The following is a 16,041-nucleotide window of genomic DNA, read 5'->3' on the forward strand; positions in this document are numbered from 1 at the left end:
CTAGCGTCACGTGCAGCGAAGCGATGTTTCTGTTATTCTAACGTCCGTTAGAGGAGCATCCAAGAGAAGCACAGGCATAACAGTAGCACCGAAATGAAGCACAGAAATCCGCGTTGTTTCGGTCCGAAACAAAATTCAATCCGGTAGATAACGGTCGTTAAGGCACCAGTGCCGTATAGCACCGGGTCTGTTTGTAGCTACCCAACCCTAGCAACGACGACGCTAGCAAAGCAAAGCCAGTCCTTCACTAGCCTATAGTGCGTTGGTCTCTTTTTTTTATTACTTATTTCTCTGCATTAAGTGACAACCCTCTCAAATATAAGACACACAAACAGAACAAATAAAAGTCTCAGATTCACTGTCTGTAATTGCAAAGTTCTTGCTTACTTATTGTGACATGAACATGATAGCAACCCTTCTGCTGTGATAATGCAACCTCAACTACGCTATCAATATCCAAAGTAGCCGAACGTCATGTCGTTTTTTCTCGAAGTTGGCAGTAACATATCAAAAGTTTTTAATTAAATATAAAGGAGTTTTCTCCAAGGAACTTAGCTCCTTCCTTAGGCACTGGATGAGGTCTGCCAAAGTCCTTTTATATAAATTGTCTCTGGGTCTGCTCACTCTGCTGGAAAATGACTCTAGGGGCAGCGTGTGTCGAACGCATGTTCCACAACAACACTAGGCTGCCCACAGATGCGCCCGCCTAATAAATGGCTTTATATACTTGGATATTGGCCGATGCCGATTATGTTAAAAAATGCAAAAAATCGTCCGATTAATCATCCGACCGATTAATCGGTCGACCTCTAGCCGTTAAGTGAACTGCAGCCAGCAACTTTCTGCTCATGCTCGCACTCTTGCACACGTAACGTACAAGAAACATGATTCAAGGTCCCGATATACTCACAGCGAAGTTCTTTTTTGTTCTTCACTTACAAAAAGAAGTTAGAAATATCTTTGTAGCGGTATCTTTGAATGAACATCCGTCCGTGCTGAGAGCGACGTTAAGATGAGTATGTAAATATGTGCTGCACACTTTCCTCAATATCAAAATTTCTGTCATGACAACTCTCTGACAGATTGGCATGGTAATGGATATGGCAGTGTTAATGTATTTGGTCTTGGTGGAATAGGTCTGCTATACGCTGCTGATGCTGTACATTCATAGACATGCTGCTGCTGCGCATGTAATATACATGAAATAACTCCTGTTGCAAAAAAAGAGCATGTACAGTACAGAATGGCTCTTTCGACATTATCCTGAACATTGTAAGCATTTGTTTTATATGTCATTGAACGGAAAAGAGACTCTCAGGAGCGCGCGTAACCGTCACATCCTTTGGATTTTCCGGCAAAAATGTCCTTCACATAAAAATCAGGCCACAGGCTTGAATAGACAACCTATGAAGTCGTGGAGGGTAGCATTAAGGTTTCCCAAAAAAGTGTTCAAGGGACAGTAACAGATATTGTTGTTTGTTTTTCAGACAAGTGTGCGTGACAGGAGATTCTTCATGTCTGCATTATTTAGGTCTTATGTTTTGGGAAACCAGGAACTTTAAACCCTTGATATTCAGCATGCTGTGATTCACAGCATACATTCTCTGCAGACCTGCAACACAATAATCCTTGTGTCTCTGCATGCAGCAATATCCTGTGCAATATCATTACAAGAGAGAGAGAGAGGGAAGTTGCTTAAAATGTCATTTTACTGGTATGACTTTTTTTTTGGAAGGCAAAGGTTTTTGCCTTTAATATAGAATAGCTTTGCTATGCAGCAGCCCAGATTTCACTGTTTCCTTATGAGGCGCCTCAAGGTCAGAGGAAACAAGCCCCTTTCTGAGCCATAGAAATGTTCAATCCTTTCACCCTGGGAAAGAGTAGTCTTCAGACTCGTCTTATTTGTGGTGCAATGTGGATTTCAATCATGGAATAATCCATTTTCATTACTTATTAAAATTGATCCATGCAAACAAAAGGTGGTGCGGAGATGTCATCCTCTGGGAACAATTGTAGCTCTCAAGCCTCATAAAATCAAAATCTAGGGCTTAAATGTGGAGGTTGATGTGTATTGGATTTTAAAGGATGCAGATGAAAAAGTAATCATTGTCCTGTTGCCTTGATGAATCAAATAATATTGGAGAACCATTAAAGAAATCATCACCCTTTATCCCTCTCAAAAAATTATTTTGCTGCTTGTTCAATTTAACTAAAATATGAATCCAACAAATTAATAGTTCGTTCAGTTTATTTAATCCACTTGAGGTCCCAATAGAAACGTATTAAGTAAACTTTAATTTTATAATTAGCATAATTAAACCAATATAACTATTATATTATACTGAATATTTATTTTATTTATTTATTTATTTTTGCTGAAGCCTAAATTCTACATTTGTGTTATTTGGTGTGTTCCTACAGCACCATATATTTTGTTTTGTGAGGGTGAATTTGTTTTGCAGACATATCTTGGTCTGGGTCATGGTCTGGATGTCTTGGAGGTTTGGACTCCAGCAGAATTCATGCTGTGTTTCGGTTTGCTGACTGGCTCCTCCTTTGTGTGACTCCACTGTTAATTATACAAGCTGTATGTGTTCTGGATGCAGATAACAAAAAAAGGAAATCGCCACGAGAATGTATACAATAGAAAATGAGGGGAAAGCAGTTTTATATCTTGTGGCCTCATTAGTGTAACCGAAATAAATATTGGGTATTTTATAGGAGAAGTGATAAGTTGAAGGACATGGTCTATAACCCTACAGCTGTTGTTTGTAAACAGATTTGAGCGTAAATAATGCACAGCCTGGTTAATAAAATATTTCCGTGAGTGAGTTTCAACCTATGGGAAGAAACAAAAGGCCAAAAAGTCAGGAAAGGTCATGAAAAGGGCTGAAGGTGAAGAAACAGTGTTTCTCAGTAAGTTAGAGATAGATTCAGTGTCATATAATATACAATCCATTTTTCTGTTAAGTTATCATAATCCACAGTTCCTTATCAGTCAGTTTTTTTTGTGTCATATTTTTGAGGTTTTCAGAATGTTTTGGATCTGGTCTTGTTATTTTTTGTGTGGCTTCCTTGTAGCTTTCTAAGAAATAGCTCACCTAAAAATGTGTCTCCAATGATGCTCTCAGCCTTATCATATCATAGAAGTGGTGCATACGACTTGTGTGCTGTATTTCGAGTCTTCTGAAGAATGTGATAGATGTGATAGATGTGATAGCTTAGTGTGAGGAACAGACCAAACATTTGTCAAATAATAGCAAGAAAACTCATCTTATTATTGAGCTGTCCTCACAGACTGCATGCAATAATATACAGTGCAATTAAACATCATTTGAATTAATTATTCAAAAAGAGTTGATTTAGTTAAATTGATGTTGTTATTCCTTTTAAAAAATTCAGTTTATCCCTGTGATGCAAAGCAGAATTTTCAGCAATACTCCAGTCTTCAGTGTCACATGATTTGCTGCTCAAGAAACATTTCTTTTTATTATCAATGTTGAAAACAGTTGAGCTGCTTAATGTCTGTGGAAAATGTGATTTGATTAATAGAAAGTTTATTTTACAGCATTGGTTTGTGACCAAGTAAGGCCCTGTTTACACCTGGTATTGCGTTTTGGTCGATCGGATCACAAGTCGAGGGAGACACATTCTCATTTACACCTGGTGTTTTAATCTGTCTCTTTTGTCCACTTTCAACCACTTCTGTCCTGATTTCTTCGAGGGGAGGATCTATGGGCAGGTAAATGTGTGTTTTTTCCCCAGATCTTTCCTTATAATTGAAAAATAAGCTAATTCAATTTACATTTGAACGCACCAAAGCCGACGGGAAAAGACGGAGAGCAGCAGCTTTAATTTCTGCTCCAATAGATGCAAGATCACACCGAACGCTGTGTGTGTGTGTGTGTGTGTGTGTTAGAAATCAGGAATGGCGAGAGAAGATTGTGCTTGGTACTTTTTTCATCTTCAAACCAAACTTGGGTCTTCAGCCGACAAAGTTTAAATCCCAGCCATCTGGCTATTGCGCTTCCCATAATGTTTACGTGTTAGCTCAACAGGCGGAGAGTAGGCGTCTTTTGCAGCGGTTTGAACACGTTCGACCACATGAGCGTCTACACTATGAAAGCAATCCGGTCAAACGCGTTTTCGACTACCTCTGGAAGTGGTCGAAAGTTGACAAGCTCAAAACGTTTTAGACTCTGTTTAGACCTGTACTTAGCGTCATCCACTTGTGATCCAATCGACCAAAACGCATCTTAATACCAAGGCCATATTTAGTCTTTATTGTCTGATGCATGCTTGAAGTGGGCTGAAAGACGGCACCAATGTCAAGACAAACTCTCAGCGCTCAGGTCTAGGGGGGGTGTAAGTTAGTTAAGAAGTCGGTAGCTGACAGCACGAGGTGAAGGAAGGTGGGACATGAATGTTAATCAAGCTAATGAAGTTCTGGAGAGAGCGCAGGCTCATGCAGAGAGAGGGGAGAGAGCCAGATATCACACACACACACCGCAGCTAACAACAGACGGATGTGCCACCATGGGGCCCGCTGGTACACAACAGGAGTAAACAAGTAAACAGCTTACAATAAATGAGTCTCTTAACACATTTCCTAAATGTCTGGGTTAGTCAAGGACAACAGCATTGATGAAAAGAGTGCGTATATTGAAAAAGTAGGCTATTTGTAAATAAACATGCAAGTGTGTGTGTCGCCATGGGACTATAATTGGATGTAGAGTCTGCGACGTGTTCATCAGACGGCAGAAGGACACTTTACTGAAAATGGGCCGGATTTGAGCGGGAAATGGCCGGACACAAATTGCAAACTACATTCTTAACAACCATATCCATCAGGTCATCCATCCTTATAGCCATCTAACCGTTCCTCTGTCCAATCAATCACGAAATCTATCACCCCATCACTCACTAAATCCTTCCATCTTGCTGCGATTTGCTCATTTTCCCTCCCTCTCACGCAGTTCATTCATTCGTCCCCTTCTTGACGGTGGCAGCCAGAGGTGTTTACTCTTCCTGTGACTGCCAGGTATAAATATTGATGTGTGGATGGCCCGTATAGATGTCACAGTCCTTTCAGAGAGAGAAAGAGAAAGAGAAAGAGAGAGAGAGAGACATTGTTGTGATCCTTTATGCACTTTAAAATTCAATAAACGATAAACGATCAACTTTTAAGTGTCCATTCCAGACACTCGCCTGAAGATTTCTCAGACAGAAATCCACTACACTTTAGATTAACAGAAACTTTTACATTATATTTTAAATAAATAATTCTGATTTATTGATTATTTCTTTGAACTTTCTATTAATCAAAGGATCCTAAAAGAATTATCACATTTTTCAAAAAAAAAAATATATATTAAGCAGCTCAACTGTTTTCAACATTGAGAATAATAATAAATGTTTCTTGAGCAGCAAATAATCATATTAGAATGATTTCTGAAGGATCATGTGACACTGAACACTGGAGTAATGATGCTGAAAATACATCCTTGACATCACAGGAATAAATGACATTTTAAAATAGAAAACAGTTATTTTAAATTGTAATAATATTTCACAATATTACTGGGTTTTTTTCTGTATTTTTAATCAAATAAATTGATTGACATTTTGATTGTAAGTGTAATTAACACACAATTTTTGGTGAGGGACCATTAAAAAACAATGTCGATGGCATAGAGAGCATAACTTGTATTTAACCTTCAACATTAAAGGTGATCATTTTTATATGTTATTACTAACTTTTAAATTAATATTCTTGCAGCCAGGCAACAAATACTTCCAAAGCAAGGTGAAATTCTAAAGCTATTTGAAAGAATCACACATACAGTATACACACTTATACACCCACTGTCTGTCTGGCAAATACATCTTAACTTTTTTCATTCTTATAAACATCTTGATTTGATACCGGATATAAGCTGTTTTCTTGCTGCATCTTTGCTCATATACAGTTGAAACTGAGCATCCCATATGCCCTCAAGTTGAGTTTATATTTCAAATGAATTTAACTCATCTCTAATGCACCAAATGACTTATTTACCATCATTTATGGCAATAGACTAAGTCTTCCTGATTTAGTTGTTGCTGGAATCTAACAAGGTTAGACAGGGATACAAATCAGTTGTGAAAATGATGAGAGTTTTTCACAGTGCATTCAGTCTAATGAAGAGGACTAATATCAGGAAACCATTATTATAGTCAGTCACGACATCTCACACAGTGTGCGAATGAAGATGTTGACAGCTGCGTATTTTACCACCTAATTTAGCCTCATTATTGCTCTCAGTGGTTCGGCACATGATACCTCGCTGTCCTCCAAATGTTAAACTTGTACCTAGAAAGTATGTTATGTAATGATACAATATCAGTAATGGTGACATTTTATTGGGTTTTATTTTGTGGTCTTTTTAGTTATAGATACTAACTATTCGAGTGTAAACCTTGCTTCTCTGTTTCTGTCAAATCAGTAAGATCTCATCGTGCCGGAGACTGTCGCCGTGTTTATGACATATTGATTTGATTTTGTGGAAAGCTGCACCGCGGTAAACAAAGAGCTCCTGCATTAGATGTGACAGGCACTCTGCTTGCTTTTGCTCTTCTCTGCATCTTCAGACGTCTGTTGTATAACTTTATATGTATACAACTGCACTCAAGCATTAGTGAAGGAGTATCTTAATCCATATCAATAGCATGTGGCATAAAATAACCCAACAAGAGGGTGTATTATTTCATATGACGGTTATCTCCTGCTAGTGTTGGGAAATGTTACACTGTCAGAAATAGGGGTACAGTAGGAGTCCATTTCTGTCTCCCAAAGTACAATCTACACTAACGTACCCCATAGGGCTTATTATTGGACCTTAAGGTACATATAAGTACCTTTTTGAGGGTCAAAAAGCATTAAAAGGTACATATATGTACCGTTTCTTTTAAAGGTTAAGGGACAATATTGTACCCTTGAGGGTACAGCCCCAGTGACAAGCCTTTGTACCCCTAAAGGTACAATTATGTACTTCATTTTCTGAGAGTGTACCTTTAAAAGTAATGTTGCATTATTGCACTTCTCCTGTAAAAGTAACTAATTCTGTTACATTTTATGAAACTTGGTGTGTTTTGCACAGTTGTTATTTTTAACTTAAAAGTAGTTTTCATTAATTGAATTGAGATGCAAGGTGAAATAAGTTTAAAAATATTAGATGAAAAACAACTAACTGAACAACCAAATAAGTTGAAGTTAAATGAATAAAACTAAATCTGAAATCAAAATCAAACACTTATAAAAATGACGAAAGCACATAATAAAATTCTAAATATTCATTAATACTATAATAATTGTACTAATAATAAATTATTTTTAAATGATATAAAATTATACATACATACTAGCTCTTTTGTCAGACTATTTTTACACTGTCAGATTACTATTTTTACAATTTGTTTGCATTAGTCATAGTTTTGTTTAAAAAGATCATTAACATTTTTTCTTGAAAGGGTACAACTCAGTTTTTTTGTTTGAGTTTAATTTTCTTGGACTTTTATATGATCTTGGACTTTGTAGGCTCTTGTTTTCCTGTTTCCTTTGTTCCCTTCCATGTTCATCGTTATCACCTGTGTCTTGTTTAGTTCCTCATTATCTTGTGTATTCATTGAGATTATTTCTCTGTTTAGTGTTGAGTATTGTCTTTGCCATGTGTGTGAATTGATCACGTTTCTCACGACCTGGATTGTCTTTGTTTTGTTAAATAAAGTAGCTGCATATAGATCCTTATCTCCTCTTCCTTGCCAACACTGCCATGACAAATTACTTCCAAAAAGTCCTTTTATGGAAGCAAGCTTATATTACAGGTAGTGTGTTACAATGGCCTTCGACCGTTTCTTTTTATAAAAAATTTAACTTTGGTTAGGACTTGGCTGGGTACTAGAGCATTCTAGAAGATCAGACGGTGGTGGGACCAGTGAGAGTCCCTTGCTCCGTGTTCCTGCTCTCTTCCCGGGATTTGAGTTATTCATAAGCTGTGAAGTCATCGGGAGCGAGGCTGCCTGCAGTGCTCCATTACTGCAAGCTCCTACCGGGCAGCAGCGTCGCTCTTCTGCTTCACCTCATGTCGTTTAGGTTGGCCATCTCTGATCTAATAGAAGTGAGTGATCTGCCGGTGCAGGCAGGAGGGAGACGCACAGCAAAGACATTAGCTGTTTACAGGGATCGTCTGTTATCTTTCACACAATCCCTCCTGCCTTCTCCTTTCCTCCCTGTCTCACCTCCTCCCACTCAAGTGAGAGATCTTGCAGACCCATAGAGCGTGAGAGAATTGCATGCAGTCGGGTCAACGAACAAGGCTGTGCATCCGTGCGAGCGAATACTATCTTTTCATCTTATCTTTTCATTCTGTGCTGCTTGATATTCATTTTTAGAACTTTACAATATAACTTTAACATCTCTAAATGGTAGCAAGGTCATGTTCAGTATTAAGGTTTACCAATACATTTGACTGACTCATTACAGAAAGAATAGGTTCATAAAAAGCTTTCCTGTAGCTCAGTGGTAAGAGCATTGCGTTAACAACGCAAGGTTGTGGGTTCGATCCCAGGGGATTGCACATACCTATGTATAAATGTATAGGATAATGCAATGTAAGTCACTTTGGATAAAAGCGTCTGCCAAATGCATAAATGTAAATGTAAAAAGTCATTTGTTCGGAAATAGGACGTTGGTTTGTGTAGAAACACTGGGTTATAAACGAGTTTATATTTAAGGTCATGTGACTAATTTGTGACCAATTCCGTTGCAGTGTAGAGACCTGAAGTGTCATGAACGAAAAGTTTCGGAGGAAGAGTAAATGCCGGTTCTTGCGGAGTGCATTTTTGTGTTCAGTGCTGTAAAAAAGGCATAATTTGGCATATATGGAGTCAAGATAAATAAGATCAACAGAAATTCAATATATCTATTAAATAATGCCATATAAATAATCATTGGGGATTATTTATACAATTTACATTTAAATAAAAATATTAACATAAATAAGAAAAAATTATAATGCACAATTCCAATGTCTCATTATTTCCATTTTTATAAACCAGCCAGGAAATGTTTTAATTTTCAGAATATTTGAATATAGTGAAACATTATTCCACATTTTGCAATAGTGTTTTTAATATTATTTGAAATGGTAATTGCTGACTTACTATTATTATAACACCCCGACCCTCATGATTTTGGGAAATATGGTTAATTTAATAATTCACGACTAAATTAAATAATTTACATGGGTTTATACATGGTTGATTCACCATATAAACTTCGGTAATATTTTGTTTATCTTGCAGTGTGGAAAATTAACTTTGACAGGCAAAAAATAAAACTGCATAAATAGATGAATAACACGTTTCTCAATTACAGACATGGATGTGCCCTTCCTATATAAATGGCATAATTTTGTGACACAAATTGAGCACAGTTTCGGTAATGGTATACAGTATTTGTTGATCCTCATCCTGGTATACATTCGCACTCAGCATTGCGGCCAGATTAAGTGAAATAATGCATTATGACACATATTGTGCAGGATAAAACAGGCTCACCAGGATTTTGTGAATTTATGAATAAAAGAGACCACCATGAATATTTTGCAGATTCTCTTTGATATTCATACCCTCACTCACAACCTATACAGTGTCCTCATTACAAAATACCTTTCAAATCAGATTGCATGTAGTTTTATGCAGTGCAATGCAATGAACTGTATTGTTTTCCAGAACTTTGTGAAGAAAAATATGACTATGTATTTATTTGTAATCATTCTATACACTAAACAGATTTTATTAAAATTTGTTAACATTGTTATACTTTTGATGAATAAGTCAAAAATTAGGCAGAATATTTAAACATGAAGAATTTAAGTCAGGATTTTATCCATCAGGAACTGATCGATTTTTAATTGTGTTGTAAATAGTCAATAAACAGACTAATGTGACTAACGATACAAGCAAATCACTCACTGTTCATTCAGGCAGTGGTGAACTCAATAATAGTTCTGAAGGATTTATCTTAGTGAGTAACTCATGAGTGAATCTTTTTGACTGACTCATTAGAAAGAACAGGTTCATAAGAGTCATTTAGCAGCAGATTGGACGTTGTTTTGTGCAGGAAACACCGGTTATTGACAAGTTTATTTATTTTTGGTCATGTGACTAATTTGTGATCAATTTAGTTGCAGTGTAGAGACCTGAAGTGTCATGAACAAAAAGTTTTTAAACATTTTTCTATGTAAACGTGCTAGACGGACATTACATTTTGAATAAAAGATTACAAGGACAATTATTCTTTGGAATAATATGCACCATTGAATCGTTCACAGTAAGACGTGCATTAATTAAGCAAATAGAGTCAGTTTTGGTTTAATGTATAAACAGATTACAGAATAGTAAAAGCGTCCCTGCGAAACTGTCTTCTCCTTCTCCTGGGCTGCGTTTCCCAAAAGCATCGTAAGCCTAAATTGATCGTAAAAACGATCGTACGACTGATCTTAATATTACGGTCTGTTTCCCAAAAGCATCGTAGCTTAAGTAGCACTTGAAAATCTTCGTAGAACTACGAGTGCTCTGGAGTAATCGTACATCCCCAAGTGCATCGTAAGAAGACAGATTTATGAGGACAACTGCAGGACAACCGGCAGATTACACTTTTATCTAGATTTAACAGATTACACTGCAAAGTGAGTACAAATATAAGGTTTTGATTGTACTTTTTTATTGTACACTTTATTGTACTTTTTTTTTAATGAATGTATAAATTAAATAATAAAAAAGGGAAGAAAAAATACACATCTAAATTAAATTAATGAACAAAATAAAATCATAAAAGAACGAAGCAATGTGGGAAATATACTTCAAAGACTGGGCAAAATATGGATGAATAATAAATAAAAAAATCGGTCAATGACTTGCTGACGTGCACGAAAACCAGCCATGTATTGGGCATTTCTTGCGGACCTCCTTCCTTGATCTTTGAACACCCCGGGTTGCAGTTAGTTTGCAATGTCCACCCAGATGTTTTGTTTTTCCTTATTTGTATGGTGTCCTTTAAATCTGTTAAAAATAACATCTTTGTTTCGCCTCTAAAATTAGGCCTACATTAATTTAATCTTTTTTGAAAGGTATCTTTTCTTGTTTGTCTTTTTGTTCATACATTTTGTCAGTAGGCTATCTCTGCCTGAATGTAGACTTTAGACTTGTCTTGATTGCTAATCCACAGATGATGATTATTAGGTTAAACCTAATAATTAAGGCTAAACGTTCAGAATACGATTCCATATAAGGTTGTATTTCAGCACTTCGCGAATGGACAGCGACTCTTAAGTAGCACGTAAAACGCGTTCTCGCGCGTTCATGTTAAGTGCACTTTTGGGAAACGCTCGTGGAATTGCTGCGAGCGTTCGTAACCTTGCACGTAGAAAGCGCTCTTAAGAGCTAAGATACATCGTTATCGGGAAACCCGGCCCAGGCCTGTAAATAACCTGCTGTAGCTCTCAAACCCAAGTCAGGGCACCGCCTGCAATGAATCTATCAACAAAAAGTGTCATGGCTTTGGCATCTAATCGATGCTAGTCTCTGCCCTTCCATAGGTCAATGTCAAAGCATTGAGACATCTTTGCCAGAGCAGTCTGATTCAGTATGACTCAAGCCCTCTTTTAATCTCATTCCCCATACGCTTCGCCTGCAAACTTTTCCCATGGTGAATACTAAGGAATATCTTTCTGAATATCTTTCGACACACACCTCTGTTCGTACACAATAACCTCTGATGTCAAGATGATGTTTGTCAGGCTGCTGGGAGACCATCTGGAGCTGCTGCAAGCAATGGCACATAAACATTAGCAGTCGGCCACAGGAGTCAACCTCCCTCTGTCCGTCCGCCCTTTCTCTTCACGTCGTCTATGAAAAAACTCAAGCAAGGACACCACTGAGCCATATGCTCCTTTATTTCAGCACATTCGGGTGGAATAACTGCGGTTTCAGTATAACTTCTCGTTGGTTGCACTTTGAATGTAAGCAGCTCAATGAAAATTCCTGAACCCAAAAGTTCACTTTCATGGTACGTGGATTGTAAAAATGGATAAGCCCGAAATGTCATCCTAACGTTTCCTCTCTTTCTTTTCCCTCAGGTGCAAAGGTCACATTCTCCCAAGTGCAGGCCATAAGGAAGGTAAGCCTGTCCACAAGTGCCTGCTTCACATCATGCGCTATACGGCTGCTGGAATTATTGAGCGCTAGCACCACTTGGTGGTTGCCTTTGAAGAGACAAGACTTTAAAACCACAACCTTCTCTAGTAAATGCTTATTGAGCCCATGAATTTTAAAATATGACCTGTAGTTTGTCTTTTAGCCATGTGAACTTTTGATACTGTACTCTCTAAAAATACACTTATTCACTCTCACTTCACTTAAAGTTGCTGCCTTAAATTTTTAAGTACAATCAACTTGGATGTTTAAGTCATTTCAACTTAAAGGTACACTGTGTAGGAATTTCTCCCATCTAGCAGTGAAATTGTATTTTGCATTCAAACGATTAATGCTCTCTAGCGCCTCGCTTTTTCAAATGCGTGTATTTCAAATACGGTAGCCGTTATGTACCAAGAAGCTATGACAACATGTCTTCCAATAGCACTTCATCGAGTTTAACTATACATGTTCTACTGTTATGCTGCCTAATTACACAACCAAGCAATGAAAAAAAGCTTGTAATTGAGACCGTAACATTGACTTACCTGTCGAGAAGAAAGCAGGCAACTTCAGCGTCCCTTTCAAAGTCTTTCTCCTTCATTAGCTCTTTCCACCTGGGAAAAGCTATATCGATATTTACCCTAGTTTTTTTAATTCGCCGGTCACGTTTCCTTTTAAATATTTTTTTTTTGCTTTTTTGGCGACAAGGATTCCTTCTCCTGTGGCTCGGCATAAGTATGATCCTGCATTATGAAGTACCGTGCAGTGCAGCCTTTCAAAATCTGAATAAAGACATTGATTTTCGCTAATAAAATACTTTAAGTTAAATTAAACTGACTTCAAAAAATGTGTTAAATCTTGTATAACATAAAAAAGTTGAAAATTACTTAACTTACTTAGTTGAGTTAAAGCAATGTAAAAACATATGTTCCCATAACTTGTTGATAATATAATTTTTTACAGTGTAGTTTATTCAATTTTATTTGCTTATTTAATTTGTCTACTAACAATATCCAGCAGAGCATTCAGACTGAAAGCCAGTGTTAGCACTTTTTTACATTTTTGGAATAAAATGGCAATACTCTTGCATACTTTTTACTATTTATGTATCCTAAATACGTCAATTAAATAATATTTTTAAACATTGGGGAAAACAACTGTGTGACAGCTTTATGATGGCTTTTCATAGTTTAAGATTAAAGGTCTGGGTCAAGGGCAAAACAAAAATCTTTTTGAAATCAGTTTTAATAGGAATGTCATATAACAAAACAAAAAAAGCTTTGATAAAAATCAACCCCTGTTACATAAATGCCCTTGTGGAAAAACAAAACAAAACAAACAAATAAATAAAATTTGCATACTTTTAAAAAGAGTACTTATCACGGATGTATTTAATACTTTAAAAGAATATACTTGTGTGAACTTATGTCATTTTTTTTGTATGTTAATTGCAATTATATGAAAATGTTTTATAGTTAAAATTGTATGTTTTAAATGCAATCAGCTGACCTTAAGAGTTTATTTTTGAGCCCCTTAAGTAGGACTTAAGTATATCTCTATATGGAATTTCATTGTACTGACAAACATCTATGGCAAATATATACTTTAATGTTTTATCTATTAAAAATGTTGTATCATGTATTTACACATTTGTATTGAGGAAGTTGCAATTTCGTACATTTAAAATATATTAACTTTAAATGTAATATTGAATAACACACTACAGTTAAAATTATAATTAAGTACTTTACATGTGCTTTAGTTTGTTGGTCAACTCATCAAAATAGGTGTTCTTCTTTGAAACACAACAAACATAATTATTTAAAACGTCTTTTAGAGTAAATCTTTTAATCTGACATTATTGCAAAGTGTAATTTTAGAAAGTGTACTTAAGTGTGTTAAGAAACCGTTTTTAAGTGCACTTAAGTGGCCTTTTATTTCATTAATATTATATTATCTCCAAATACAGTCTTTAAAAAAAAAATATATATATATATATAATTTAAAGAAACACAACTATTGTTACTGACAGTACTCTTATTCTCTAACTTTCAGGAACAGTGTCATTATTGTCTTGACAATGACAGACAGTCTGATCCAACAGAAGACAACTTTCCTAGACCTGTGCAACCAGTCCAACTTCCAGTCTTCCCAGGGGTCCAGCGTTCTTCTTTAATCAATCCCAGAGACATCACTGCTTCCCATGTCAAAAAGAGCCACCGTAAACTCCTCCTCAAGAGCAGCCCACTTGTCCAGCAGCTCAACGCTGACCCTCCTGGCCAGAAAAGGGACCGTCCCGAGCGAATGACTCAGGTGCAGAGCTCCCGTCTAAGGCTTATGAGGGAGGTCTGTGCCAAATACACAAGCGGAACCACTAAACAGACTATAACCCGCATGCACGTGTCCCGTATCTATGTGGAAGACAAGCACAAACTCCTCTACTGTGAGGTGCCAAAGGTGGGTTGCTCCAACTCGAAGAGGGTGCTCATGGTGCTTCAAGGTCTCGCTTCTTCCACTGGAGAGATCCAACATGACGAGGTGCATTATGGGAATCACCTTAAGCGTTTAGACTCATTCAATCAAAAGGGCATCATCCGGCGTCTGAAGACCTACACCAAAGTCCTGTTCCTGAGGGAACCTTTCGAAAGGCTAGTGTCTGCTTTTCGGGACAAGTTCGAGAGTCCAAACTCGTACTACCATCCAGTGTTTGGGAAGCCCATCATCTCAAGATACCGCAGCAATGCGACGCAGTATGCCTTACGCACAGGGGCGGGTGTGACCTTCAAGGAGTTCATCCAGTATTTGTTAGACGTGCATCGGCCGGTTGGCATGGACATCCACTGGGAGCCCGTTGGACGTCTCTGCAGCCCCTGCCTGCTGGACTATGACTTCATTGGGAAATTTGAGACTCTGGAGGAAGAAGCCAATTTCCTTTTGAGAAGTATTGGTGCTCCTAGCAATTTAACATTCCCTAGTTTTAAAGACAGGAACCCTAATGCAGAAAGGACAACTTCGGAAATCACAAGGAGATATTTTGCACAGCTAAATGTGACAGAGAGACAAAGGACATATGACTTTTACTACATGGATTATCTGATGTTCAACTACTCCAAACCTTTTAAAGATTTATACTGAGGCCTTTTACAGTTACCTGATGAAATTTCTGTTGGCCTGATGTTCATATTTTGTCTTAGTGAGGGTATTTTATTACTTTAAAATGTTGTTTATTTGTTAACAAATTGTAATGTTAAATATTAATCACACTCTATATTTATATCTGCAGGCTGGTCCTTGCGTTTATCTTGTTATTTACCAAACCTATTTAATTCTATTCAGTAAGAAACCCCTAAAAGGGATAGTTCAGCCTTATGACATTCCAAACCTGTGTGAACAAGAAAAGTATAAAAAATATTTTAAAGAATATTTCATCTGTTTTTGTAAATACAATGAAAGTTAATGGGGTCCAAAACAACACTGGACTCCATTGACTTTCAGTGTTTGGGAAAAAAGAATCTTTCAGAATCTTTTTTTTGTTTTCAAGACAAGATAAATCACCTTTATTTATGTTGCGATTTATACAATACAGATTGTTTCAAAGCAGCTGAAACAATTAGTGATAACAGGAAAATAATCCATTTCGGCTGTTGTTCAGCTGAAGTCCGGATATGGTCCGGATCCGGCTGACTACGGTATCCTCGGGATAGACCAAGTGTGCTGCACAAGTGCTGAAAAGTGAAGCCAAAGCGTCTCGATCGCCCCCAGGTAGTTGGTCCCAGTATAGGTCATAAACCCCGCCCTCCCCAT

General features: G+C 37.1%; 1 protein-coding gene across 2 annotated transcripts in view; it reads left to right on the forward strand.

Annotated features, from left to right (window-relative positions):
- LOC309490183 (carbohydrate sulfotransferase 8) overlaps positions 1-16,041 on the forward strand; it is a 50,946-nt gene extending 34,905 nt beyond the window's left edge. For both annotated transcript variants that reach the window (XM_082159212.1, XM_082159211.1), the window contains exons 3-4: positions 12,180-12,220; positions 14,293-16,041. In XM_082159212.1, coding sequence (XP_082015338.1) covers positions 12,180-12,220; positions 14,293-15,372 — 1,121 coding nt within the window. In that variant the 3' untranslated portion in view covers positions 15,373-16,041. The remainder of the gene's footprint in view (positions 1-12,179; positions 12,221-14,292) is intronic.

This window comes from Leuciscus leuciscus (genome assembly GCF_965113295.1).
Source record: "Leuciscus leuciscus genome assembly, chromosome: 25".
NCBI classification, from domain to species: Eukaryota; Metazoa; Chordata; class Actinopteri; order Cypriniformes; family Leuciscidae; genus Leuciscus; species Leuciscus leuciscus.